This window comes from Dreissena polymorpha, chromosome 3 (genome assembly GCF_020536995.1).
Source record: "Dreissena polymorpha isolate Duluth1 chromosome 3, UMN_Dpol_1.0, whole genome shotgun sequence".
Classification (NCBI taxonomy): Eukaryota; Metazoa; Mollusca; class Bivalvia; order Myida; family Dreissenidae; genus Dreissena; species Dreissena polymorpha.
Window position 1 is genome coordinate 143,913,848 of NC_068357.1, and position 19,968 is coordinate 143,933,815.

Sequence of the window (19,968 nt, forward strand, 5' to 3'; positions counted from 1 at the left end):
AATAACAAAACAATTAATTCACCATGTTTGATCATGGGTCTCCCATAAAAAACTTAACACAAATCATGAAACATAACACCTATAAGAGTCAACAATTCCTGTTAAATTAATAGTCTTGACTTATGACAAAAAAATCTGGAACTTGGCCCATTGTTTATGTAGTTATTTGCGAGACTTATTCTTCTTTTTCAGCGTGATCTATGATTGAATACTTTGGATCCTATATTTTTATAACAAAACAATTAACAAAATTCACAATACCTTACACACTTAAAACTCAAATACATGTTCTCATGGCATTTAAGGGCACTTGTATGCTTTGTTCATCAGTATTTTATCAATGATATTTCTGCCCTATGTTTATAAGCAGATAACTTATTAAAATCACATTTTATCACCATGATGATGACAGGACAGTCGACCATAATGTCACACATTTGGTCACGCCTTCATATTACACAAATAAATTCAAGCATCATTTCAAAAACTAAAGTCATCTACTGACTGAAAAAACAGCCAGGGTCACACATGCACTTTCATACTCAAAGGTATACGTCCTATAAAACCATGCTGCCAAATTCACACAACATGTTCCTACCCATAGTCGGTTATCATTGATTTCAGCTTTGTCAATTTTTTAATTCATAATAATGGTATGTTGAAGTTAGTTAAAACAACATAGTTACATACACCATGTACCAATTTGTATGAGTAAATCTTCATATTGTTTCTGGGTTGCTTGCCCTTGACCTATTGGATATTGCAGCTCCTCATTAGCCGCAGGTGGATGTATAAGGGGCAATTGTAGAGGCAATCAGCTTTGGATAAGCTGAATCAAAAAGGAACTTTGATCGAAGGGTTTTTTCCTTCACGATCTCTGTGTACTCAGTGCATGTACGTGTATCCCTTCTTTTCATTGATTGGCACCACCGTCCAATTGTTGGCTGCCTTCAATTAACTCTGAAATAACATATAAGCATATTTGTAATTTTGAAATGTACACTAAAACTTATCATAAAAACTATGTATGAAAGTTGTTTGCTATTTTAAACATTATTTTATTCATATCATGCCAATCAGGTAAGATACCAATACTTTTCTGGGCTACTTGATTCACCAGTATTAACTTATGAACCTACCAATACTTTTCTGGGCTACTTGATTCACCAGTATTAACTTATAAACCTACCAATACTTTTCTGGGCTACTTGATTCACCAGTATTAACTTATGAACCTACCAATACTTTTCTGGGCTACTTGATTCACCAGTATTAACTTATGAACCTACCAATACTTTTCTGGGCTACTTGATTCACCAGTATTAACTTATGAACCTACCAATACTTTTCTGGGCTACTTGATTCACCAGTATTAACTTATGAACCTACCAACACTTTTCTGGGCTACTTGATTCACCAGTATTAACTTATGAACCAACCGATACTTTTCTGGGCTACTTGATTCACCAGTATTAACTTATTAACCTACCAATACTTTTCTTGGCTTCTTGATTCACTAGTATGACTAAGAGCTTATTATATGATGAAGTTATCATACTTGAGTCACTAACTGACAATTACTGTACTACTAGAGATTGGAGGAGAATGGCATTGAAATAATTTCATGACCAATCACCATGCAAGTTATCTGAACGGTTCAGAAAACAAACCAGCTATCGGATATCCTCTGGTTTTCATAACATAAAAAGTTTCTGGTAAAAAAAAATGATAAAGCAATTATATTACCAAGGAACTTTAGGAAGCACATAGAATCTTATTGAATATAAATATATTATTTTATCAATTAAAATATGCCAAGACAGGGTTGTTTGCATACTCTAATTAAGATGTTATCTCTCCAATTTCTGACACATGACCAGGTGTGGTACTTCCTTGTGACACAAATGACAGGCCAGGACCTGGCTGGGGCTGATGATCGTGCATAGGTGAAGAGTTTGTTGATCTAACATTATGCTGAACAGTCAAACTTGCAATAGTTTTGCCAGCACGTCTTCCTAAATACCTTAAAAAGAAGGTTTGTTTTAGAGCAAAACATTGATCACATATAAATTTAAAAAAACAACAAAATTGATGTTAAAATCAGGGAATAAACTGTGTAATCATATTATCATATCATGATAATTGATTACATAATATAACATACATTTGCATACCAGTATATTTTATAATGTAATATATACCGAATATATTAATCATTCATCATTTATCATTAATTTCATGCTTCATTTGACTCGTGTTGGAGACAGTGTTCCTTGTAAGTTATAACGAATTCATTAAGTTGATACGAACATCTTGGCATAGGGGCATCTTTTGACGATATAAAAACCTAAAAATTATAAAGCGTTGCAACGCGAAACGATTGAATAATTTGGAGAGTTCTGTTTTTGTAGTTAAATTTTGTGAAACTACGAAGATTGCTTATATAAGGTATAAAATACTTCACGTATATGTACTCGGCGGAATAGCTCAGTAGGCTAGAGCGTTTTTACTTCAGGACTCTGGCAGGACTCCAGGGGTCACTGGTTCGAAACCTGCTCCGGGCAATGTTATTTTCCTTTTTTTATTTTTTTTCTTGATTTTTTACTGGAGCTTTTACGATCCAATGTTTACATTTATCAATATAAAGCATTTAATGAATAAGTTAAAAAAATGCCAAAATCTGTGAAAAGGCCCCTTTAATGGAAATTTTAGAGCATGGAAACAATTTGGTATTTTTTTTTTAAAGAACATATAACTACAATGAAAATTTGCAAATCCGAAACAATTTTTTTTCAATTTTGTCAATTTATCAAAGTGTGAACAAGCCCCTTTAAAAAACTATTCCAAATTGTTCTAAAAGTTTCTATTAGATTTTTATTGAAAGCAATTATCTCCTCAATTTTGAGCCTATTCTGCAGATATGTTATAAAATGATTAATATTGGGTATATTGTTCTGGCACTTACTTCTAAAAATATAAAATTTTGCCAACAATGTGATAAAATTAACAATCTGTGACATGTTCGAATGACCTGTTGAAACGTTACAGAAGCTTATATGTTCATAATCAAAATATGAAATAAACGGCAAATTCGCTGTTTGTTCGATATACACTTTAACACCGTTCCAAAAAATGTTGAATTACAGGACATTCCCAAAACATATGCACATTCGAATCTACTGACATACTACAAAAATCACAAATATTGGATTGTGTTAAACCACATTACAATAGATAGCTATTGTTTGGAATAATTTGCATAATATATTTATACTGGAATGATCTTAGCTTGGTATCATGTGTCAGTCTAAATGGTTGCATAAACAATGTATTCGTTTGTATTTCTTTGTTAAAATATAGTTCCCATTTAGCAATTGCCTTAATTGGATTGATCTGCTTTGACAGTACGAGTTTTTGATATACTAATTTACAGATTTTAGTTGACTCTGAAATTGATGAGAGAAAATATTCTTGCGGTTGATTACTAATGTCTTCAGATTTCAGCTTTTCTTTCCATTCTAGTGGCACACTTTTTATAAGACTAAAGTATTTTAGAAAATCTCTGGTATTTAACCCGTACAAGTTTTGTAATTGCTCAAAACTATAAAATTGCCTTGTTCCATAGTCGTATATTTGTTCCATATGGTTGATTCCTTTAATATGCCATTCTTTATAGAAAAATAAACCGTTTGAATTTATTATAAATGAATTATTCCAAATAATTTCTTTTCCGATTTGTGTGATTTTATTTTGTGCGTTAACCTTATTCCAGACCTTTAATATGTCCTTTAAAAACACTGAACGAATGTTTAGTGTGTTTATATCGTCAGGTTTGATGCGATTCTTTAAAATAAAGTAATTACCATAATTTTCTAGAAAAATACTGTATAGTTTGGTTATTTTTGATTCAGGTTGATGTATAAATCGTTTAATCCAAGTAGATTTGAGACCATCCACAAAGCTATCTATATCAATCATTTTCAAACCGCCATTTTCATATTCCTGTATAATTTGATCACGTTTTATCCTGTCGGGTTTATCTTTCCACAAAAATGTGAAAATATTTGTTTTTAAGGTTTTCATTTTATTTTCGTCTGGTCTTTCTAAAACTGTAAATGGATATATTAGTTTTGGTAATGCAAAAGTTTTGATTACTGTGATTTTTCCTATCAGTGAAAGATTCCACTTTCTCCATTCATGTAAACAGTTTTCAAATTCTTGAATTTTATTACATATATTGTGTTCAGCCGTTAAATAAGTATTATTGTATATTGTTATTCCCAATGTGGTCGCGCTTTCACAGTTCCAATCAAATTTTTTATGTGGACAAAATTTTACATTTCTGTTTATAAGTGCACCTTATATCATTACAGAGCATTTATTGTTATTTAATTTTAAACCGGATATAGCGGAGAATTTGTCAAGGGTAATAATTAAAAATTCAAATGACCTTTGACTGCCATCGAGAAGAAAACAGGCATCATCTGCGAATAATGTTTGTTTGAGTTCGATGTTGCCAATGTAAATTCCTTTTATATTTGTATTATGTCGTATATAGTTAGCTAGTAATTCAATGCATATGATAAAAAGATAGGGTGCGAGGGGACAACCTTGCCGTACTCCCTTTTTTATGTCGAAGAATTCAGAGAAATATCCATTATTAATTACACAAGATTTTGCATTATTATAAAACAGTTTCACCCACTGTATTAAAGACTGGCTAAAGCCCATGCTATCTAAACATTTGTACATAAAATTATGGTCTAAGCTATCAAAAGCTTTCTGAAAATCGGAGAAAAATATCAATCCTGTTTCATTTAAATCGTTCACTTTATCAATTACTTCATTCAAAATTCTTATGTTTTCTCCAATATATCTCCCTTTTATGAATCCTGTTTGATCTGAGTTAATAAGTGTTTGAAGAAACAGTTTAATTCTATTAGCTATAAATTTACTTGCAATTTTATAGTCAACGTTTAACAAAGAGACTGGTCGCCAATTATTGATAGATAGAATATCTTTATCTTTTTTGGCAAAAGTGAAATAAGCCCTTGTGTTTGTAGTTCAGTTAAATGTCCGGTATCAAAAGAATAATTTATCGAGCTTATTAAGTATTTTTTTTATGTCAGTCCAAAAGAGTTTATAAAATTCTCATGTTAGTCCATCTGAGCCTGGGCTTTTGTTATTTTTCATGTCTTTTAGTGCCTGGAAGCATTCGTTTTCGGATAAATAGTCGGGGTATTGTTCTCTATCTTCGTTTGATAATTTCGTAAGATCTTGAAAAAATGGGTCACTGTTTTCTTGATCCAGAGTTACGTCTATTTTATAGAGTGAGGCGAAATATTGCTTAACGTGTTCAAAAAAATTTGCATGATCATGTTCTATTTCATCATTAATTTTAAGCTGTTTAAGTACTTTTTGTTCCGGTTCCGATCTTTTTGATTCTAAATTGGAGAAATATTTAGTATTTTTCTCGGTTCCCTCAATCCAGTCTGCTTTTGCCCTTATTAGAATGCCTTTGATTTTCTCTTCATTTATAGCATTAAAATTATCTTTTTCTGTTTGATATTTTTGTTGTAATAATACGTCATTAGGGTTCTTTTTTAATTGTTCTTCAATATCATGTAATTTTGCTTCGATTTCTGATTCTTTTTTTAAACTAAGTTTCTTTTTATATGTTGAGTATTTTATGCTCTCATCCCTTACCCTACCCTTTAATTAATTCCCATAAAATATTAGGAGTCGTTTCTTTATTAAAATCAACTACCTCTTTTATTGAATTTTTAATTGAAGTTTTATAATCTTGATCAAATAGAAGTGAGCTATTTAGCTTAAAATAACCTGGGCCTCGTGTTAGCGTATCAAAAAGAATGCTGAGTAAAACAATTGAGTGATCCGATTTGAAGCCAGGATTGATATTGCATTTTTTCGCATTACTAACCAGTGAAGATGCTAACAGAAAATAATCGAGTCTGCAAATTATTGGCGGGTCTGAATTCGAATGCCATGTATATTCCTTTGCATTTGGGTTAAAATTTCTGGAAATATCCACTAAATCGTGTATTTCCTTTATATCATTAATTTTATCAGAACACTTTTTATTGGTGTCATTTCTACCATTTAATTTGCACGGCATTGAAGTCACCACCCACTATCGGCAAGAATTCATCTAGGTCAGCAATAGTATTTTCAAGTGTATTAAAAAACGTAATGTCATCATTATTTGGTGCATAAATGTTTATTACAGCTATTTTGTTATTGTTGACCAATAGTTTTAACACCTGAAGTCTTCCTACTATAATTTCATTATGTTCTATAAATTGTATTTTACTTTTTTTATTAATCAAAATTCCTACTTCTTATCTGTTGGTACTTTGGCCACTTAAAAACGTATCCCCTGCCCAATCTTTGCCCCAGGCCGAATTGTCGAGTTTGTTATCATAATGAATTTCTTGCAGCAGTGCTATGTCAATTGATTTTGATTTTATATAAGTTATAACTTGTTCATGTTTATTTTTACAATTAAGACCCTTGACATTAAAGGTGCACATATTAAGACTCGTCATGTTTTCCAGTGAAATAATCGGACTATGTTCTCATTATATTTATCATTGTGTTCGCGATACAATATCCTGATTTTTAGTTTTAAATATGCTTTCTTACATGTAGTAGATGAATTATATGTAGACCCGTATGCATTTTTGTAAGAAATGTAAATAATAAAGTTTTGCATTTTGTATGTAGAAAAAACAGGTGATGTGTCAAGGTTATTTGAGATGTACTCACAACAGCAATTTGACGTTAACAGAAATTCATATAAGACAAAATTATTTACATAGGGTTTGACAAAAACGCACGTTTTTACATTCGTTATGTAAATAAAGAAAATATAACTTATTATAAAAATGTTTGAGGGATACAAAGTTCTCCAACAACAAAAAAATAATTATTGTAAAAACAAAACTTTACAATTGTTCTTAGACAGATAGACCGCCAAAAAAACACTTTGTAATATGTGTTAAAAGTGTTGTTGTATTGCATTTCTGAAGCATTTAAAAGAGACGCCGTCTCTTACTACAGTAACATACAATATATAAGGGGAAACACATATGCATATAGACACGCATACAAATACATCTTTAAAAAAAACATATGTACACATACATACACAGACATTAACAGCAGTTGCATGAAAGATGCAACAATTTTTTCTTTAATTGTTTAAAAAGTAAATGTGTTAATATTATCTACGTTTCATTTTTTACTAAAATCGTCCTTATTAATTAAACCTCCTACATTACTTAAACCTCATACTATATGTAGAAATAATCATTTGGGTCTATTATTTGTGCTTTTAAATTCCATCTCGCAAAGTCACTTTTAAACATGCGAAAACGAAATTACAGAGCATAATTTTGCATACAATTTTTTTTAACAATTATTGATATGTACCTTGATGAAGTTAAGGGCAATATATTAAATGTTAAAACGTGTTTGAATATAACAGTTTGTAACCATATTACTCATATTGCATACTTTACACACCGTCCAATAGCTATGAATACATTATAAGTACGTAATAATGTTGTATCGCAATAAATTCTAAAACTTTCTCGCTTAATCCTATTAACGAACCTTGTATGCATTGTGTCACACCGGTCTTACTGACAATAACGTAGTGACGTCACCATCTATGTATAGAATGACCTTGTATGCTCATCCCCATTCTATACATAGATGGTGACGTCACTACGTTATTGTCACCTCTATACTTAGACGCATCACGCACCTCCATTTGGAGGCATTTATGACTACGACACAAAGAAGTCCGCGGATGAATGAAGAATTTGCTTTATAAGTAAACTTTCATGTTATGATTATAAAGTTAAGTATTATTTTGTTCAGTCTTACGGTCTTATGTTAGTATCAATTATAATTTTCGTTAGTTTTCAACAATTTCGCTCTTTATTCATTTTATTTAAACAGAACTTTCACTTTCGGTTGTATAACAACATGTATCCTTTATTGACGAAAGTTTGCAATGAAATAGCGTTTTCAAAACCGCTTATAAAGTTTCAGAAGGTGTGTCTGATGCATATTTTGTTTTGAAAAGACACAATGTCATAGCTATATTGCCGACTAGTATGGGAACAATTTGATATTTCATATTTGCATTGCAAGAGAAGTTCAAATTGACTTGTTCAGTTTGTTAAATTTTGACACCCTTATTATATATTTTTTTATAAGTGCCTGATAGATTTCTTTCTTTAAATAATTGAAATCATTGAAAAATTTAGTAAAAGCACAGCATTGATGTTCTATGATGGTCATTTTTAGTGGAATAGCATGTTACAATAAAACAATTTTAACTATTGTATTCATGAATTTAGATTAGGTGTCATTTTTAAATGGGGTAGTAATTCATTATATGAGATTAGCTGAAAAATAAATAACACTTTAATGACTTCCCATAGTGAAATAAAGTAGCATAGAATATGTTGCAGGTCATAAAATGTAAAACTGAAGTTCAAACTCAGAAGAAGCTTTACAAATATTTTACACTGACAACACTGTTGATTTTCCAAAAAAAATCCTTCCTATCTTCCTGCCCTAGTTTTTGGGGGAAAATTTAAATATTATTAATATCATTGAGTTAAATTATTAAAATATCAATATGTTTTGATTACATTAGCTAATTATAGTATTATATTATTAATAATGAAATACTTTGCAAGGAAAGTCCAATTCTGTTTTAATTAGTCTTAATTAGCTACTAGTAAAATTGAAAATATCAGTGACATCCAATAATTGGATTATATGCGTGTGAATGCATATGTTTTTTTGACAGTTACATAGTACCCTATTTAATTGTATAACAACATATAACTATAGTTCCACAACCCAGCCCAAGTTTGCACAAACTGAATTAATTCATCAATTGATCCTATTTAATTATATTAAAAACAACATGTGTAAGATTTTGAGAATATCCCATGTATTCCTCTAGTATTCCTTTAGTACACCCAGGGTTGGCACCAATCGACCGCCCCCGGTTTTAACCGGCGGTTTTTACCTGTCAATACTCCCAAATTTGTCATTACTGGTCAATACTGGTCGATTGAACTTTGCCCCCAATTTTGATTAATATTCCATGCTTAATTAACAATATTGATAATATAATTTAAACAGACATGTTGCCAATAATGTCTTAAGCTATTAATACCCACTATTTTATACCTGTTCATGCAAATAAGTCAAAGTTGGTCAACTGGATTTTTCTGGTTGATTGATTTTTTTTTTCAATTCTAATGAATCATGAATGCTCAGAAAATTCTGTGCTTGATTCAACACGAACCTGTCAATTACTGTGTATTAGTTGTTCCTCATGCCCCACTGTCCCCAATCTTCTCACAGTCTTCTCACCTATACAGGTTAGGGCATCCAAAACTGATAATAGGGTCTTAAATGGCACCTTCTTGACACAACCCTTACTTGTCATGTATTCTTGCCTGGATTTCTTTAAGTACTTTTTAAACAAAATAGTGAAAAAATATTTTATTTTCCATTGATATAAAAATTAAAAAAAAAACATAATTAGAAATAATTATTAAAAGAAAGTAGAGTAGACCCACAATTGGTAAACATTATTTGTTGGCAAAATCAAGAACTTTGATTGCTTATTCATTTGAAGACCAATTGAACTTTAAAATATGAAAACCCTCTTCATACAGAAAGGAGACAAGTTAGAAGTAACTATTAAATTAATAGCAAGTTATCTCCTTTTGTGTGAGTGAAATGAAATAGCCTAAGGGCAGATTTGCTTCATTGTCACTTTCAGAGACATAACACTGCATGCATATTATTACCAATTAAGGCTTAGGGGCCAGATTTATGACCCTAGAAACCACACTAGTTCTGTTTGTCATTCTGCCTATCAAATAGATATATCAATAGATCAGTGAAATGATTTATTATTGTTGTTTTTAGGGAAGCCTCAAACAAATTTTACCAATTAAATAGATCTAATTAGAATTGTTTTTATAAGTACCTGAATTTTTTCTTTCATTTATTGAGATCCTTGAAAAATTGAGTAAAAACACAGCTTTGATGTTCTTTGATGGTCATTTAAAGTGGAATAGTTGTGATTTTTAATGAAGAATAATAACTATATCCAAGTTTTAACTGAAACACAAATTATTTTTAATTAATAAATATCATATTGGGATATTTATTTTGAGACAAGTAAATAAAATTGTTATGTAACATTTCAATTATAATGTCCCAATACAGCTAGTGTGAACATTTAACATTGATTTGTAGTACTCAGGTGTTACCTCTCAAAAATATTCTTTAAAAATTAAAGGAAACTCAACGATGAAAATATTTTCAAAAAGCAGGCAAATAATAGGAAAGTTATGTTTTCACTAATATTAAGTAACAACACACACCTACCATTGAACAATATATCAGGCACTTATGGTGCAATATACAAGCATTAATAGGATTAGCAAGTGTATATAACAAGATAACAGCTATTGTATAAAGGGGTACTTATGGTGCAATATACAGGCCCATTAATCAGCATTAATGAGATTAGGTGACATCTTTGAAGGGGGATAGTCATTCATAAGATGAGAGTAGCACATTATCATACAAAAACATTTTTATATAGTTTATCACTGTTTTAATTATTATTAATAAATTGCTTTGAATTTACCTTTTTTTAATTCATAAAGTTATTAATTTTTCCTTAAATTCCACAAATTCATTTAATAAAAACGGGTAATTGTGTTTTGTGTTTCTTATATCAATAAGTTTTTATTACATTTGCTAATAAAATTATATTATTAATAATGAAATAATGTGCAAGGAAAGTTCAATTCTGTTTAAATTAGTCTAAATGAGTTATTAGTAAAAAATAAAATATCAGTGACGTCCAATAATTTGATAATAAACATATGAATGCATGAAAAAAATGTTGACAGTTACAAAGTAAATATATATTTATCATATTTAACTGTTACAAGGAAAACAGTTTCGAAATTAATTTAAATTAGATTTTACCATTTTTCAATTCATCAATTGACCATATGCAATTGGATAAAAAACAACAAACACTACATTTGCACAACCCTGCCCAGGTTCACTCAAACTGAAATAAGGTGTTAATTGTGTATTCAAAACGGGTCTTGATTACACATTATTCTTGGTTGCATTTGTGTTGAGCAACATGTATAAGATACTCAGTAAGATTTTGAGGATATTCCATGTATTCCACTAGTACACCAACATGCACTTACTAATGATTTACATGCAATCATTATTCACAGTTAAACCCTCCAAAAAACAATTCTAAAACCATACAAGCTGCTTCATAGATATTAAAAGTTAATTAAAGACTTCATAAACAAAATAATAATTTTGATAATAAACAAAGATCATACTTCAACCGAACAATTATAAATTTATTGGGGGGGGGGGGGGGCATCTGCACTAAAACTAAAATGGGGGGGGAAACGTCTGGGGAGGAAACGTCTTTGGGGGGAAACGTCTTGGGAAGGAAACGTCTTTGGGGGGGGGGGGGGGGAAATGACAGGAAACCATTCCCAAAATGGTTAAAAAAAAACACTGGCATATAAATTAAATGGAAAACATACAATATTATGTCAAGAAAAATAAAGATTTAAAAATCTCACCTGCTTGTCTTTGATGTTGCTATTAGCACATTCAGCATTTTCAGTATCTACTAAATAAATATATGAAAGTGCCAAATGTCCAAGATACCATGACGTCTTCCTCAAAATGTTAGATCCTTCGAACTCCATTTTATTTTATCCCTGACTAATCCTCTCACACATTAGGCCTACATGTAAGATTTCTTGTAATGTTCACAGCGTTTATTTTAAATCGTTTACGTTCTCAAATTTCAGCAGGTATTTAATTATAAATATTTATTTATGATTTAGATTTATTTACTATTTCGAAGATACAGTCTTGCAACATGTTTAGTTAGTCTAAGTTACGTGTTTAGTGATTCTTACAAACAATAGACTGACATGAAAAGTGGCTCCTTTTGAAGCACAAACTGCATCCAACTATATATTACAGCTGGCCCGGTTTGATGGGGCCTGTTTTTGATAATAATTAATTACCATTTTTCACTTCCGTGTTTATTATGTTTACCAACGCCATGATGGAAAAAAGTCCGTTTCCCACAATGCTTAGCGCGCATTCACACAGGTCAGTAAAGACCGGTGTGACACAATGTGCTCATCCCCCTTTTCACCATTACAAATATATTTGTTTGTGGTATTTCGCGGATCAATACGCTTCGTCTAAAAATAGCAATGATAGATACGCTTAAGTTTATGTATACGTAAACACTAAACTTTTTTCTGTCGTATATGATAGTGTGTGGTGGTAAATAGTTTGGATACTTCATAGTGATTAAACATGGCGAGTAAAGTTGAGTACGAAGAAGTTTCAAAGCCACCGTTGAAGAAACATGACATTAAGTCGCTGGATTTAGCATTTGTTATGGACGCTACGGGCAGTATGGGCTCCTACATCGAATCGGCTAAAAACAACATCCGTAAAATCGTTGAAGAAATAGTGGCCAGTGAAAAGGGCGACGTGCGTCTGGCATTGGTGAACTACCGCGATCATCCGCCACAAGATACCTCGTATGTTACACAAGTTCACGATTTCACTTCCTCACCGGGAACCATGAAGGGGTGGCTGGAATCCACAACGGCTGAAGGTGGTGGGGATACCCCTGAGGCGGTGGCGGACGCTCTTCATGACGCACTGAAACTCAGCTGGAGGGACGAGGCTACGAAGATATGTGTCTGTATATCGGACGCCCCGCCTCACGGCATTGGTGCCAGTGGGGATGGGTTCCCGGAAGGTTTTCCGAATGGTATCGACCCGATAGAAGTGGTCCACCAAATGGCAGAGAAGGGTATCACTCTCTACGTGGTCGCGTGCGAACCGAGTATCACGCCATATAAAAACTTTTTCATGGCCATTGCGTTCACGACGGGCGGCCAGTACGTTCCACTTACTAAGGCGCAGGTTTTGTGCCAGGTTATCGTGGGAGGGGCACAGGAGGAGATGAGCCTGGAGCGACTGATGGAGGAAGTAAACGAAGAAGTACAGGCGGAAATGGCAGCTGGTTCCGCGATTGACGAAACGGAAATGACGAGGAGGGTTCATTCTAAAATGATGTCAAAAGGTGTCACATCGAAACAGCTCCTGAGAAATAAAGAAGAGCTTTCAAATGTCGCCGATAACGAAGAAGTGAGGAATCTATCAAAGCTTACAAATCTTTGCGACATGCGGGCCGCTTTCAAGCCATCAGAAGAAGCATTTAGTTTCGGAGGTTTCCCGGCAGCTTATGGCGCCCCGATGCCTGCGATGTGTACAATGCCTAGATATGCAGCAGATGGGATTCCGGAAATTGCAGCATTATCTCTGGGCCCTCCTGGTGGCGGTGGGGGCGGTTTTGGCGATATTAATTCAGCACCTGGTGGCGGTGGGGGCGGTTTTGGCGATATTAATTCAGCACCGGAAGAGATGTACGAAGTGGAAGAAATGCCTATTTCAGTAGCACAGGCCAGCAGAATGGTGCAAAAAAGTATGGCAAGGAATAAAGTCAACCGACCACTGGAAAAATAAGTTGATGAGTTGTGATTGCATCGTGTACATCATGTCTATATTTAACTTAATTTTAAGTATATTGTATTTCTCATATATTTCATAAGCAAAACGCCCTATTATGCTTACATGAAATAAATACGGTGTCTATATGTTATATACACATATAATAATTATTCGTATATGAAACTATATAGTTGTTTACTGAAGGCGTTATAAAAGTTTGTTATCCGAATAAATGTAGTGGAGTACATTAAACTTAATTTCTACATTACACTGTACATGACATTTCTCAGGCTACTGTAAATCGATATTCGTACACGGTCCTAAGATTTTTGTACTTGTTATGTTTACCTAGTTGTATGACAACTTAAACCTCCTAACGACTTAGGTTAAAGAACCTGACAAACGGTGTGTACACATCTACCCATAAAAGTACAAATAACTACTAGATCGTCGGCTATTGCAATGTATTCACTATGTGGACGATATGTAAGCACTTGTACATAGTACAAGATTTGTTTAACAGGCCTTCATGAATACTAGAAAGTCTCAACCTATTCTTATTTTAGATTATAAATATTATTATGTGCATTATTGATACGGATATTTTAACTTATTAACCTTGACCTATAGCCTTATTTTACCAGCGAAAGCAACTTAATAGTCGTTGTTTTGCTCGAGATATGTTTTTTCGCGTTTTTTTTTCGAACTCGAATCAACTTCATATGTGTTGCGTTATACTTGTTGTTATACATGTATAGAACGATTAATGATACATACATCAATTACTACGGAGTTCTCAAAGTTAACCTCAAAATTAACATATGTAAATTATCTGTTACTAACATCGTTTTTACTGTTTGTGTTAATATTCTTTACTTTGCAAATAAATGTGAAATGTTGTTGTATTACCATGCATTATAATGTGCGTTAAGTAATCATGTATGTACATACATGTTTAACAGGCTTTTTCTAGCGGCTAAGTTATCACAAATAAAAATTTGTAAGCTCGTGTGATTGTATAAAAGGTCTTTTTTATTATAGTGTCACTCAGGGCTATTGAAAGGGCCAGCCAATTTGGCTTATGAGACACTTTTTGCGCGTATACTATGTACCTCCCAACTCCTATCACAATGCCAGGCGGATAAAAGTCGTGAACCATTCGTTTTAACTAGCTCGCGGCTCATGAACCTCGGAAATGTCCCATGACAAACATCCATCCTTCGACAAACGCTCCCCATTGGGCTCAAACCTTCGATCTCGATCCCAAAGCGGGCGCCTTTTATCCACTAGGCCACGGCGACCGGTTATCTTGTATATGTTATCAGATATATATAAATACAGAAATATGAATGCTATAACTTTACTTTTTATTGGTGTCCAATTCTGTACAATACAGCCACAAACTTGATGTATGCATGGAAGACCCTGATGGGAGACTTGCTAAAAAAAGCTCGTGTTCGGAATGGTAATAAAATTTAAATGTGCTAACAATCGGTAAATGAAAAAAAGTATATGCTCAGCGGGTACTTTGCAATTTTTTAATTAGGGTTCATATACGTTTAGACGATTGAGATGCGCGTAACAAGAAGTAACGTTCGCGTATAATGCACAATTTGTCAATACAATAAGGGGGAGTAACAACTAGGTTTATGACATATGAAAGAAATTGTAGTTGTCTGTCAAATGAGAAATTCGTCTGCCATATATTTTATTCAAAATAGTATTAACATATGCTTTATCTCTTCCGTATAGTGAAACTATAAGACAAAGTTTGTTATATGTTTAATGATGATAACGTTTTTAAAGACTTGATAATATTTTAACAATAAGACGAAGAAATTTTAGTAAAAATGACACTTTAAACTTGAAATGATGTCAGTGGACATCTTTACGTACATTTTCATGATCGCTTTTGCTGATTTTTTTAATGTGAACTATGATTCAATAAAAACATAGATTGTCGGTGGTGATCCAGTTTTCATGGATCTAATTGTATGAACTATCTGGTGTGATGTTTTTCGTAGTTATTTGTTTTATTTTTCTCATATTATGGTCTGCACGTTACGCAGAGCACACATACAATCTAAAAACAGGAAAAAGTGTATTAACAGTATTCCGAAGAATTTAAAGCTCAGTTGGTATAATGTTAAATGCATTTTAACACAGTCAACGTCAACACAAACCTTACACTAAACCGTATAAATGGATATTTAATAATACCGTTATTAATTATTTTAATGGAATCTAGAAAAATAAATAATTATCTCACTTACTGCGTTCATTAATTTATTAAAATCGTAAAAAGCGATCACGAAATAAACTGAGTATAAATCGAAAGTAAATGAGTGCCCCATTTATCGTAACTGAGTTAATATGTTAATATTACTGACTAAAACTGATAACCAACCAAGTTCAATCAATGTTTTTTCTTATTTATCAAAAACAAAATCGCCAATTTCTTGTCCTCCTGTCGCTTTGTTAATGAGACACTTTTCACAAATCCGACCGAAATTCGAGCGATTTCCTTCTTCACATGCGGCGTTGCAGAGCTGTGCGGAAAATGGCGGATTAGCTTGACACGATTCGCACATTCGCGTGAAAAAGGTAGGAAGTGTTGTACTATTGATCTTATTTGAATGCATAGGTGTATACATATATATATATTTTTAGCAGTGTTTCTGTGTAAATAATAAGCAGGCAACTCTATGGGCTGTATATATCCGTATTTTGTTTATCTTTTCCGTTCAATCTGTTGCGAGTCCTTTATTTTATGAACATATAATTTATCATTGTATAATTTTGTTCTTTGTTAAAAAAGGTCAATATTAAAATTGTCGTTACATCTTTAAAAAAAGTAGCAAGGACAACAGTATTAAATATCATAGTTATTGTTGGTGTTTTGTAATAGAGAACTAATAATCAAACATACAATTTTATATTGTACTCTAAATATACAATTACAACACAACCGTTGATAGTACACTGCATTGTGATTGCATTTCCCGAAATAACTTTTCCTCTTCTATATAAAAAAATAAGCGCATAGCATGCACGAACTATACATAACAACCTTACCTGAAAACGAAGTTCCTATCCCGGCTGTCACAAGACACCATGCACAGCACGTCAACCAGAGGCGGGGTCTTTTGAGACACGTAAATGCGTAGTCCTAACCGTTCAACCACCAACAAGCGGTTATACAATCTAAAGCGTTAGGTTTTGTTGTTTGGGTAACAGAAATGACAGCTGAGAGAATGTACACGAATGTTAGTGCTCGTAAAATAATATTGTACTGGAATAAAAATAGACGGCACATGGTCGACTTCTACCATTTATTCAATACAAAAATTATAATATCGTCTGTAACAAATTATAAGCTGTATTATTTAATGTAAAATCAATTTATAACTTAAGAAATATAAAATATGCTGTATAGAACGAATAATATTGAACTAAAAAAAGAAAATGTAACGTACCATTCTTTGTTAAATTGTTTGACGGTTTCAAAAACCTGTCTACCTTTTCTTGTCTGATTGTTAATGATCTGTATAATGGCGTATAAATATGCACAGACTATTGTGCTACCCCCGCCGTTGGTAACAATGCGTTGCCCGGGTCAGCAACAACATACTGTATATACTGTGATTCTTTATTTCAATATTTTATTTACATTAATGATATCCCTATTCTTAACCTACCTAATCCATCTTCGGTATGAATTACAAACAAAATATACAACCAAAAACAACCATAAACCAAATATGGGATGGACAAAACAGGATAAATACTAACTCGTTATGTAAATAGTATTGCGAAATGGAAATTAAAATAATAACTGTCGATACTTGTATTCATGCCATGAAAATATAATGGTTAAAACGAGTATTGTTTTTGTATGGATATTTTTATGCAAATACGGATTTAAAGGTGCTTGTACTGTCTGGTTACCATCACTCACAAACGGCAATACCTACAATAAACATATACTTATTTTATACATCTGGCGAAGCGACACTTTAAAGGGGGGACTGTTCGATAGTAATTGAAACATTTAGCAATATACAAGCTATGCAATAATACAATTTATTTTCTTCTACATTCTATATTACAGTTTTAAAATGGCTTTGCTGAAAAGAATGTGCAAGAAAAACAGAATAAATTATAATATGGAAATATCTTTCACACAAAATAATGTTGAAGAGGAATATCGACGGCTTTAACGTTTTTATATTAAAATAAAACATGGTTATCTCTTCGTAAGACTGAATGGTATTTTCACGCTGGGTATGCGGATACTTTGATACCAGATGGCACTTCGATACCAGATCACAACAAAAGTCACGCGCGAGAGGTAAGTTCATCAGTTTTTTTAAAGTAATATCATAATAATTAGTGTTTTAGACAAGGCGAATGGTCAAGTTTATAAATGGTGTATCCTTTTCTATTGGAAAGAAAAAAATCACGGAAGAATGGTAGATTTTTCCCCAAAAAATAGAAAAATCGGTCGGAAAACGGCATAAACTGGATGAACAGTAAACATTTCAACAAAATAAAACTACTTAGAAATATTGCAATAAATTGTTTGATATTCCAGCATGTAGAGTAATCACTGTGCTTCAAATACTGAAATTTTGATAGTATTTAATGAAATATAAACGAAGATAGAGCATGTTTTAATAGGTGGTATGCATGAAGTTGCGGACACTTTGATTCCTGATATAGGGCACTTCGGATAACAGATACTTTCAACAAATCGGGCACTCTGATAACCGAGTTTTATCTTCTACCTGAAATGCATTTATGTATGTTATGGCAATTCTAACCAAACATTTTGAACTACGAATAAATTTGCATTGTCAAGCGCGTAATTACATACACATGTAAAATATAACCATATGTTCGTTTTCAAAAATCGTATAACTATTAATTCATATAATTAATATTAAAATGTGCAAATTTGAAATAATATTCAAATGCTTATTTCTGAAGTAATATATTTCAAGTGACGACCGAAAATAATTGTCTAAATAATCAACTTGTTTTAAGTGGTAAATTGAGATTGAGAGAATTGAAAATACAACGGATCATGTAGATCAACACGACTGTGTTCAATTGAACTTATAGCAGGACTCTATATAAGGGGAGAAAGGGGTCTTAAAGCGGCAAATACACATTTGTTCTTCATAAAATCAATTGTCATTGGTGCTCGTTAGAATCGCATCATGAAAAAATCTTTCCACAGCTATCGCACAAGATAGGGCTATGTTTCACCTCGATGTGTTTTCTTTTATCATCCTCATTCTTTAAGAACTGAGTGCACACTGAGCACTTTATGCATCCATCCTCGTGTGTCTTTAAATGGCGCTTCAAGTTGGCTTTCCTAGCATAACTGGCCTCACAAATTCCACACGAGAACCGCTCGCTAGTAGACAACTCCTCTTCTAAACTAATGTCTAACAACGAGCCGTCGGCGGCAATCATTAACTCCGATTCTCTCATCCTGAAATATATAATAATGGCACGTTTATCCAAGTTTGTATACAGAATGTGTTGTGTTAATAATAATAACAACGACGGGTATGCACAACTTTGACACCACTATCGTGTGATTAAATCGACCGCCTGTACCATTATTGCTTTTTTTTATTTACTGGCATTGAGCCAATAGGACCGGCATCGCTGCTGAAATTTAGCTCTAAAGTGCAGTTTTAGCAGAGTGATGTTTCATGACATGCGATCTAGTATATAATAAAATGGCGTTAGTACCTTCATTTGGACATAAATGTACATGCTTTAGATCAGCCTTTTCGCTATAAAGAATGTAATTAAAAATTACATAGAACACGAGGTTAAATCATTTTAAACTACCATCTTCGATATGTCTTATGAGTAACATTTTAAATGTAATTTTAAAAAGTTCAAGCTCGTGTACTATGCGAATCCAGCTGTTGGGTGACTCATACAGACTATACTCATCAGCCATATCGAATTTGTTTCACGTGTCTTTCACATTTATACAAAATCATTATCATATTCCAAAGGGATAAAACATGTTTCGGTAATTCGTTTTTAATTTAAGTCAGTACATACTTTTTATGTGTTGCCTGCTTACTATAACAGTATTCCACAGCGAATTCTGCATTTCTGATTCACTAAGTAGAGTGTGTAATATCAGGTAAAAAGTGTCGACTAATCTGCAATCGAAGTGCCATTGTCTTTGAGATGATCGGTAAACGAAGTGTCCATGAAAATTTGGCATCCGACTCTTAAAAAAAATGAATTTCCTTAAATACGTTAGTTAACTAA

General features: G+C 32.6%; 1 protein-coding gene across 1 annotated transcript; it reads left to right on the plus strand.

Moving 5' to 3' along the window:
- Positions 1 to 12,236: 12,236 nt before the first annotated feature.
- Positions 12,237 to 14,561, plus strand: LOC127871799 (uncharacterized). Its single transcript, XM_052415000.1, has one exon. It carries the CDS (start codon positions 12,454 to 12,456, stop codon positions 13,675 to 13,677), a length of 1,224 nt encoding a protein of 407 aa, XP_052270960.1. The 5' UTR covers positions 12,237 to 12,453; the 3' UTR covers positions 13,678 to 14,561.
- The last annotated feature ends 5,407 nt before the right edge of the window (positions 14,562 to 19,968 follow it).

What these genes read in the sequence shown, in the direction of transcription:
- LOC127871799 (XM_052415000.1), top strand. Translation starts at nt 12,454, where the DNA reads ATGGCGAGTAAAGTTGAGTACGAAGAAGTTTCAAAGCCACCGTTGAAG.